The 11009-nt window shown below is 38.3% G+C and overlaps 1 protein-coding gene across 1 annotated transcript in view; it reads right to left on the minus strand.

Annotated features, from left to right (window-relative positions):
- AASDHPPT (aminoadipate-semialdehyde dehydrogenase-phosphopantetheinyl transferase) overlaps positions 1–10956 on the minus strand; it is a 59028-nt gene extending 48072 nt beyond the window's left edge. Inside the window, exons 1-2 of the mRNA XM_034758858.1 lie at positions 10586–10956; positions 8458–8683 (exon numbers count right to left, since the gene is read on the minus strand). Of these exons, the coding sequence (XP_034614749.1) occupies positions 8458–8683; positions 10586–10729 (370 nt within the window). The 5' untranslated portion in view covers positions 10730–10956. The remainder of the gene's footprint in view (positions 1–8457; positions 8684–10585) is intronic.
- Between the last annotated feature and the right edge of the window lie 53 nt (positions 10957–11009).

An 11009-nucleotide genomic window follows, 5' to 3' on the forward strand; every position in this document is an offset into this window, starting at 1 on the left:
CCAAATATGATTTTTAATTCGTTCCAGAAACTGTGCAAGAGCCACATATTTAACGCTGCTGTAGATATTAATGTGATCATTTGCATACATATTCTTAAACTCTGATTTCCTTCTTTGATAAATCATTCTGGACTTCTACAACTCAACCCTCCAGTTATTAAGGCAAGAGACCAAATAACCCAGCTTTGCATACATTGCTATTATATTCGTTTGACCTATTTTTTTAATAGATCTCCTCCAGCAAAGGTTAGATGCTAACTGCAGAGAAAGTACTGAAGCGTGGCAATAAGTCCTAAGACAAATTAAAACTTTAACGAAGGTAGAATCAAAGTCAGAGGGAGGACAAACGCATTCTTTAGAAAAAATTCTCTTTTTGACATTTCTACTAGGATCAAGGAACACCCACAGTAAAGAAAAATTGTGATAATTTTTTTAGAAATTCAAAAACTCAACAGAAGTTCAACACAGTGCTGGATCTCATGCCAAATGCCTTGACCACACTGCAGGTACGTCCAACCCTCTGAATTTACTTTAGGGTTTTTAAAGGAATCAAAAATCCTCTTTCAGCATGCTGGATATAAAGCTCTCTTTCCTTTAGTAGTAAGAATGGAAGTCAAGTATTCTTCTGTACTCTTTCTATACAAAGTTTGGCCTAATTCTTATTCATTAATCATTCATTCATTCAAAAATCAAAAAAAAAAAAAGTGAATTTAATTTTGTGTCCATTTCACTTTACTGTACACGTACAAGAGAAAGGCAAGCTTCGCAATATCAGGTATTCTCAGATGATAGTTTGGTTACTGAAAGAAAAATCTCAAGAAATACGTTGAGTCTCAAATTAAATTTCTACAGGCAGCAGAATTCACATCAAACTTCAAATCCTGCTCCTGGTTGGCTGACCAAACTTCAAAAACTAGGTTTTCATGAACTCTAATAAGCTTTACCAGCATAAATCAAAAATATTGAAGAGGAGAAGGAAGAAACAATTTTATATGATTCAAACACCTGGAATCAATCTGAGACTGAAGATTTCAGTATCAAAAGTAACTTTTATGTGATAGCTAAGAGAAGTGGGCAGAGTCTAATTAGCCCAGAGAAGACTAGAAATAAACTGATAAATGATCTACTTCTATAATTCCATTTTAAACAAATACATGGCAATACTTATAAATAAATTCACTATCACAGCAGGGAAATAAAGTTCTGAATATTTTAAATGATAAACATGCTCTTTATTAATGTATGATTATTTTAAAAGTCTTTGAAAACTGATGTATGTTACAGTCTACCCCAGTTTATAAGCATCCCACACATTATTGAAGCCAAGCTAATGTTTGCTGTTATAGAAGTTCATGCCCCTTGGTTAAAAGGCAAGTCAAGAGCCCAATTAACTTCTTCACAGTAGTTAGTAACAATTTGAGAACCCTTATCACACTACTCTTCCAAACTCTAAAAATCATTTGAGATGCATTGCCTCTCATGGAAAATGATCCGTATGCAATTACTTCCATTTCCATCAGCCAATGAACAGAACTGCATGCCTTTTCTCAAAAGGCTACATAATTAATCTTAAAACAATCTTAAACAAAATAAAATGCACTGAGCTCAGTGAGTGTCCGGAATCAAGTAAGTTAGGAACACGATGTGAATCTAAGAACCTTAGGAAGTTAAACAATTGTATTCAACTAGTCTAGACTAGGTAAACCTATTACAACCATAAAGTGCTAGATCAGTAGGCAGATTTAAAAAAAAAAAAAAAAGAAAACCCAACCTAAAATGCATAAAGAAAAGATTTCCTCTATCAATACTACTGTTACATTGTTATAACACATAAACCTAAATGGAGGGAAATGGTGATATAGAACAGCTGCAGATCAGTCTTCCGGTAATCCTGCGTAGCCTGAAGCACTGGAAAATCATCACTATTCTGCATTTGCAGACCAATTTCTTTTTCTTTCATTGCACTCCCTAACAAGGCTATTTCTTTTGGTAGTCTCATTTCAGAGATATTTATAATGCAACAAGAGTAAGAAGGAGAAAAAAGTCTATTTTGTTATTCCAGTGACTCAACAGACAACACAGCGATAAAGTAATAGTTAAGCATCTATACGGTAAGTAACATGTTAAGTGTACAACGGTTCTCAAAACACGTGTCAAACATTTTATGATACTTATTTTGTATAGTATCTTTCGTGCAAAAGTGACTGTACAACAACAAAATCATATCAGGTTGGTGCAACCTGGGGATATTATACAATTAAGGGATATTATAAAAATAGGAACACTAACTTGAATACAATGACAGCCAACTGACCTCATTAAAGATTCTGTATGGCAATCATTAGAATACAGTAATGATGTAATTTATATTCAGTTACAAGGTATACAGTACTCAAAGAACATCTTAACACACTTCATGTACATTGTACATTTGTATTAAAACCTTTGTCCTAGTCAGCTAAGAGAATGAGATTATAGATGGCAACATGTAAGACTTCAATTTCTGAGACATGATGAACCTGGAAAACAAAGGCAATCACAGGGCAACAGCACCACTCTGTGGATCTTTCAATTACAACAATCCCTGCTAAAGAGAAAGACACATATTCATAACACAGAAGATAGCAGTAACAACATGCCTCGTATGACGCCGATAAAGGAAAATTGTCTTTAGAAAAACTGTGACTTGGAAAACTATTAGTAATGGCTCAATGTATTGTGGCTGTAGTTTCAAGCGCCACCCTTGATACTGTTGATTTAATTATCTTCTACCGTACATATAAAACATCAGAAGAACTGCATTATACTGAATATGTATTGTGGGTCTGTCCACTGAAATATACTACACCACTAAGGTTAATAAATATTGTTGTAGTTACTTTAAATCTCATTTATAAATGTCTACTGGAAAGGACTGTGATATGGCAATAACTTAATTATTTTTAAATTAATTTGAAAAATATGTTTTCCCCTTGCAAATCCATAGTGGTAAAATATGATAAAACTAGGTGAGAACTCACATATTATAGAAATAATTTCTATCGAAAAGCTATGCTTTGTAATTTCTGTAATGTGAAATAAAAATAACATCTTGTTTCTCACTTATTAAATCTTTATTATTCAGTTAAATGCCAGTAGCAAAGCAGGTTTTAAAGCTCTCTTCTTTTATCAGGGAGAGGCAGTGAAAAGAAATGCTGTGTAAAGGTTATTGACAGCTCAGTTATTATAAGAAGACAGACTATAAATATTTAACTTCACAGAATTTTAGAATTAAAAAGAAAGATTTATCTCTGGTTCATTTCCCTATTAATGAAGGATTGTCCCTTACAGTACTTCAAGAACTTTGTTCAATATAATTCAAACAACAGATCTTCCTTCACATTCCTCTCAGATGATTTCACTATCTAGAAGACCAAAGGGAAATTTTAAAATATTGTATTTTTAGAAAAGGAAGAAGAAATGGACCCACTACTTTGATATTTATAGGAATATATTAGTAATATATGGAAATCTGTCCACTTCTCCAACAATTCCTTGGGGTTCACATTGTGTCCCTGATTTCAAAATCCCCACAAGCCACTGCTTCACGTAGCTATATTGGGAACTGAGGAACAGGTAATCAAAAGGCAGTGCAATTGCAATGATGCAATACGGCACAAGTATGTACATGAGGCAGAAGAGCAACCAACACGGCATGGCTAGTATGGATACAATGCACCGCTAGTATTTACATTGGTGCTATTTCACAGGTTTAGCCCTTTAATGAAGGCACAGACATGGAGTGCATGAAAGCACATATCAGATCCCATGAACGGCAGGAACATGGGTCAGAACATTCAGCCACAAGGCAAAGGAGCACCTCAGGCTGATCTGAAGTGACTTCCTTTGGCTCATTAAATGAGCAATGGACCAGGGTTTATCTGGCCTTCCATAACCAAATGGATATTCCTCACCATATACTTTTTTTTAAGGGAAGGGAGAGATGATAAATAAGGAAACTCTTCCAAAAAGGAGGTAACAAGATGGGCTGAGGAAGAAATCCGCACAAAATCCAAAAGGAGGGTGGTGGGGGGAACAGATAAAAGATAAGAAAAGTAAAAAGGAAGATGGTAAAGGGAGACTATGGAGTTTCAGCTACTCCTGCAGTTTTAAATAACAGTAATATATAATTTTATTTAACTGAGAAGCTGCTCATAAAACCTCCCCTTAAACACTGGAATACCCTCTTTATTTGAGGGCAGGAAAAAAGGTGAAGATGGTCTTACAAAAACCAAAAAGTGAAATTAAACCTATGATCTGCCCTCTGGGAAAGATCTGCTGCTTTTAGAATCAAACGGTTCAATTAGTTTCATAAGACCAGTTGGGTAGAGTACAGAAATGTATTTAAAATGCCATTTTATGCCAATCATTATACATTAATCTGGCTCTCACTCTTTTCATGTCATTTATTAAAATGATTTTCTGAAAGTGTTCCAGGGTGTGGATTTTTTTAATCCTGATATTAACTGACATCTAGATGTCTTTTTATACCTTTACTCTATTACATACTAGAAATGGATGTGGGAAGGGAAAAAACAAAGACTTCAACCATCTGTTAGTGATTCATATTGATCTTTTCGTTTGCTAGAGAACGGAGAGGTTTTGGACAATTAAACACAAGGTGGCAAACACAGGGATTTTAAATGGCTGTAAAACCACGCTATACACCAGTATCTACGTAAAAACCAGAGAGAGAAAGAGAGAAGAGAGCAAGAACACCTATGCCATTTAAAGGAAAATCTTTCAAAGTGCCAAGCAGTAAATCGTGCCTGCTTTACAGAACTGTGTTAAAAATCAGCAGAGGACAGAATACCCCCACCTCCACAGTTCCTTCTAAGGCTATGTCTACACTAGACACCTGACAGCGGCACAGCTGTACCTATGCAGCTGTGCCACCGTAAAACCTCCTGTGTAACCCTCTATGCCGACGGGAGAGACTACTCCTGTCAACATAATTAAATTATCCCAACAAATGGCAGTAGCTATGTCAGTGGGAGAGCATCTCCTTCCAACAGAATGCTGTCCACACCGGTGCTTCTGTTGGTATAACTTATGTTGGTCAGGGGTGTGTATTTTTACTGTACCTTCTCCTCCCCTTGACAGTCTGCGTCTTGAGAGACTGAACTGAATCCCAAACAAGGGCTTAGCTGCACGCAAATACCAGGGTTAGAACCCGGATATTGCCAGATCTTATTTAAAGTTTCTGTATATCAAGGCCAGATCTTTCAAACCCCAAACTGACCATCATAATAAGTTGCTTCTCCAATCTCAGTGCATAGATATTTGTTTTAAGTAATATTTGTAATTAATAAATTATGTATGCATAGATGATGTGTCATTCTCATAAATAAAATATTTTCTTATACATAAACACAGATTCCAATGCCAAAAGATCCAACCTGATCTCCTATATGACACAGGTCATGGAATTATTTTGGGGAAGCATTCAGAGCATATATTTAAGAAAATCATTCAATCTGATTTAAAAATTGCGTGTGGTGGAGAATCTACCATGACCCTTGATGAACTGTTCCAATGCTCAATTACCCTCACTGTTAAAAATACACCTCTACCCTGATATAACGCGACCCGATATAACACAAATTCGGATGTAACACGGTAAAGCAGCACTCCGGGGGGTGGGGCTGCACGCTGCAGCGGATCAAAGCAAGTTCAATATAACGCGGTTTCACCTATAACGCAGTAAGATTTTTTGGCTCCCGAGGACTGCGTTCTATCGGGGTAGAGGTGTGTACATCTTATTTCCAGTCTGAATTTGTATAGCTCCACTGGATCAGTTTTACCTTCTCTGCTAGGTAACTGCTAGACCTTCTCTTCGTTAAGCTAAATAGACTGAGTTCCTTGAGTCTATCACAGTAAGGCAGGTTTTCTAATCCTATAAGCAGTCTCGTCGCTCTTCTCTTAACTCTCTCCAATTTATCAACATCCTTCTTGAATTGTGAACTGGACACAGTATTCCAGCAGCGGTTGCACCAGTGCCAAATATAGAGGTAAAATAACCTCTTCTCCTACTCAAGATTCCCATTTATGCATCCAAGGATTGCATTAGCCCTTTTGTGCACAGTGTCTCACCAACACCCCACGCCTACCCCCGAACTTTTTCCAGAGGCACCACTTCCCAGGATAGAGTCCTCCCCTCCATGGTGTAAGTTTGGCCTGCATTCCTTGTTCATATACACATACATACACACACATATACACACACACACACTTAGCCATATTGTTTGCTTGCATCCAATTTAACAAGATATCCAGATCACACTAAATTAGTGACCCGTCCTCTACTATTTACCACTCCCCCAATTTTTGTATCATCTGCAAACTGGATCACTGATGATTTTGTTTTCTTCTGGGCCATTGATAAAAATGTTAAATAGAGTAGGGCCAAGAAATGAACCCTGCAGGATCCCACCAGATGACGCTTCTCTATCGTTTTGAGTCCTATCAATTACCCAGTTTTTAATTCATTTAATATATGCCAAATTATTTGTATATCATTCTAGTTTTTTAATCAAAATACTATGCATTACCAAGTCAAACACCTTACACAGGTCTAAGATTATTACCTCTGCACTATTGTGTTTTTCAACCAAACTTGTAATCTTATTAAAAAAAAAAGATATAATTAGTATGACAAAATCTATTTTCCATAAAAATTAATGCCAATCAGCATAGGTTATTACCCTCTTATAATTCTTTATTAATCAAGTCCTGCATGACCACTCCATTATCTTGCCTGGGATCAATGTCAGACTAACAGGATTATAATTACCCAGGTCATCCCATTTACACTTTATTAAATAGTGGCACATCATTAGCTTTCTTATAGCCTTCTGGAACTTCCTCAGTGTTCCAAAACGTTTTTAAGACAGCTGATTTTTAATCTCTTGGATGCAAGTGATCTAGAAATGCTGATTTAAAAATATCTAACTTTAGTAACCTCTGTTTAACATCCACCTGAGATACTACTGGAATGGAAAGAGTGTTATCATATGATGAGACTACATAGTCTGTTCCCTTTCCAAATACAGAATAGGAATATTTATTGAACACTTCAGCATATTCTGCATTATTATTGCTGGTTCTACCATTTCCATCTAGTAATGGACTAATACCCTTGTTAAGATTCTTTTTCCCTAATATACTTTTTTTTTTTTTTTTTTTTAAATCTCTCTTATTGTCCTTAGCTCTGCTGGCCACAGATTTCTCCTTGAGTCCCTCTGTTTCCCTTATCAATTTTCTGCAATGTCTAAGTTCTGATTTATGTTTATTACTATCAACTTCCCCTTTCTTTCATTTGCTATATATTATTTTTTTTACCTGCCTTCACTTCCCCCCTAGAGTTGCTCTTTAAAAAACAAAAACAATACAACCTTCTTCCTCGACTGTGGCTTTTTGGGCATCTAGTAAAGTGTTCTTAAGCAATTCCCAATCATCATTCACATTTTTCTGATTAAATTCTTCCTCCCAAATGATTTGGCTCATAATTGTTTTCAGCTTTATGAAACTGGCCCTTTTAAAGCACCAAGCGTCTGTGAGTGTGAGTATATATGCTTTACTGGTCTGAACTTTATTCTGTTAACATATTATAAACGTGATCATGTCATGATCACTTGTACCTAAGTTACCATTATTTTTTATTTCTTGTGACACAAAATACTGGACAAACTGAAGATTGTGGAGAAACTGCAGAAAAACTTTCTTCACAAGAAATGATACAAAATTTCCAGAGTTTCAGACCATTTTTGTTATGCTTGTAAATTTTCTGAAGAAGTTTTTAGTACAGTGGGAATAAATGCCAGAAAAACAACTTGCTGGTAAAAGTTCCAATATCTCGCTCCTTTACTCCAGTCACGTTTAAAGCTGAGCTATCTTTATGAAGTGCTCTTTGTAAAATTGCATTTTTTTTAATGCATTTGAGACTGTTTCCTTTTACAGTGTTTTGTCCTGCATTTCATTAATCTACAACCCAGTTATCTTTCAGATTTATGCCAATGAATGAGCTAACTGGAAGCTTCTGTGAGGCTTAGTATTTTAAAAATCTTCTAGGGTCCACTCCTGCAATGAGATTTCTGCAGATGCCTGCTCCTACTGATTTCATTGAAGGATCAAGGCCTTACTGATCCATGGTTGTATTTCAAACTTGGAAAGATAAATAGAAAGATCCACAATCAGAAATGCAACAGAAACATCCAATATATACTTCAGAGACTTTACAACAATAAATAAGCAAATAAATTCAATCAATGGTTAAAAAAAAAAAAATCAGAAGTGCTGGCTAACTCTCTCTATTTTAACAACACTAAATTGCAGGGACTTTGGTTGACTTTTATGGAAACCTTAAAATACTCAATAGTTAGACTCTCTAAAATTTCTTTGGTAACAGTAATACATTACCTGGCAAATTAGTCTTCATTATATCAATGCCAACTTGAAGCTCAGGCTCAGCTGCAAGAACTGCATAATCCCCTTGATGAGAGACATTAAAATTGAAATTGGGATGGATCCTGAGTATGTCATTCACCAGGAAGGGTTTTCCTTTTGATGTCCTTTGCAAGTTTATTTCATTCCAAGGTATCCATAGTTTTTCTGCAATTAATTTTCTTATCAGCAGACGACCAGCCTATGAAATAAAAAAAAGTTTAAAACGATGCATATGGAACCATTGTGCCATGTACAAAGAACAATTTGTAACTGCTAAAATACCAGTTAGTTTACTTACTTGGGAAGTAGGGCTAAGTTTTACTTGTTACTTAAAGAAACCTGCTATTTACAAAAAACCATAGCATGATATAAATGAAAGAGCTAAAATGTTTACCAGCTCAGATACATTTTCACACAAGCATTTATTTGTGATGTATCAATAATTTATGCAGCACAGTACAACACAATCCCCCTTCTAAAGATTCATATTATCTGAAATAGGATTTCCCTCCTTTTACCAGCTCATCATCTTTCTGCTGAGGATGTTTTATTCCCCTACCCCCAACAGTGAATATTTCTTTGCATTGATTTAAAACTCTCTCTCGACTTTCCTATTAATGTTGTTTTTGTTAAAAATCATTTAAAAGCTAAATGAAGGGCTTGTGGAAGTAGAACAGTTAAAATTATCATTAATAAAACAATTAGTTATAATTTATACTACTCAAGTTGTTGATTTAAAGCTTGCACTTCACCTTTGCAGAGTTTTAAAAGATACAGTCATATTCTTACACATTATGCTTCCTAGTTATACAACCTCCCATTGTTGCTGGTTTTTATTTCATGAAATAAAATTATAAAACAAGGTTGAGAGAATTCTTTCACAATCCCTTGTGACCTGTTGTCTGTCAATAGTCCACAGACAGAACCCCTCCCCCTGCTATAACTAATACCACTAAGACAACAGAGACTGGTCATTGTTTGGTGTATTTGATTCCTCAAACTGCCTCCGAAAAAGATGTGCCTTGCAGCATACACTGAAGGTCAAAAGTTGGGCTACTCTGGATTAGGGGAGGGAGAAGTACATTCTAAAGGAAAGAGGTAGCCCTGAGCAAGAGAACACCCTGCCAGCAGTCCCTTTTCTTGTATAGCAAAACTAGGGTAACCAGACAGCAAATGTGAAAAATCAGGATGGGGGTGGGGGGTAATAGGAGCCTATATAAGAAAAAGACTCAAAAATCGGGACTGTCCCTATAAAATCGGGACATCTGGTCACGCTAAGCAAAACCCAGCCTGCAGCTGCCTCCAGAACTTCAGCTGATTTAAACTATGGCAGCATGTCATGGTGAGACAGGCAGTATCTCAGGTATGAAGGACCTAAGACAGTTATGCGTATGCTACACCTGGGACTGAGACTTGAAGGGTATGTCCATACTGGCACTGCATTTAGGAACAAGCCTCACAACCCAGGGCCACAGACTTGTGCTACCGGAGCTTGTAAGTCTTGTATTAGAACGCTGAAAAATGGTGGTGTATAGATTGCCTTCAGGTTAAGTCTGGGTCTCAAGCTCAGGGAGGGGGTGCTGCTACTGCAAGTCTCTGGCCCTGAGTGGGGAGGCTTGTTCCTAAATGCAGTGCCAGTATGGACATACCCTTTGAACTCCTCCCAGAAAGCCAGTATAGGGCACGGAGTGCTGGCTACATGTGCTGGCAGCAGGACACTCTGGCCGCCCTGCGGCAGGTTCAATTGGTAAAAAAGACATCATTTGCCATATCTTCCAGCAGACGGGGATAGGGACCTTCTATTTTACACAGGCAAAGCACCATGCACATGCATGGCTCTTAATAACCATAATAAACACTAGGGTCAAAAACGGGCACTGCGTCAAATAAGTTACCCACATTTCCTCCTTCTCTAATAACTAGGGTGACCAGACAGCAAGTGTGAAAAACGGGGAGGGGGTAATAGGCGCCTATATAAGACAAAGCCCCAAATATAGGGACTGTCACTATAAAATCGGGACATCTGGTCACCCTACTAGTAACTCCTTTTACACGCGGCTCCTCCCGCGCTCTCGCCATAAAGCGCACCAGCCTCCTCTACCATGGCAGCCTTGGCATCCCGGGCAAAGACGAACTGGCGGACGCGGTCCTTCTCCTCGGGCTGCACCAGGCGCGCGGCCAGCAGCCACTCGTCCCGGCGCGGGGCCCAGGCGGCGCAGGGGAAGGCCCAGCGCACGCTGCCCATAAGGAATCGCTGGGCGCCCCAGCGCTCGTGAGCCCGCGGGCCTCCGGCTGCTCCGGGAGCGCGCCTGGCCACTAGGGGACTGCAGTGTCAGAATCCCCTTAGCCCTGCCGGGGGGAACCCAGCCCTCCCACTCGGGGGCAGTACACTGGCCACCGCCCCAGCACCCCTGACTGAAGGGGGCAGGGGCCCTGCGGGGGGAGGCGACTGGGTCAGTGGCTGGATGTCTTAGCCCCGCCCTCACCCGGCACGTGGACCAGTTAACTGCACCAGCCTGCAGACA

This window comes from Trachemys scripta, chromosome 1 (assembly GCF_013100865.1).
Source record: "Trachemys scripta elegans isolate TJP31775 chromosome 1, CAS_Tse_1.0, whole genome shotgun sequence".
Classification (NCBI taxonomy): Eukaryota; Metazoa; Chordata; order Testudines; family Emydidae; genus Trachemys; species Trachemys scripta.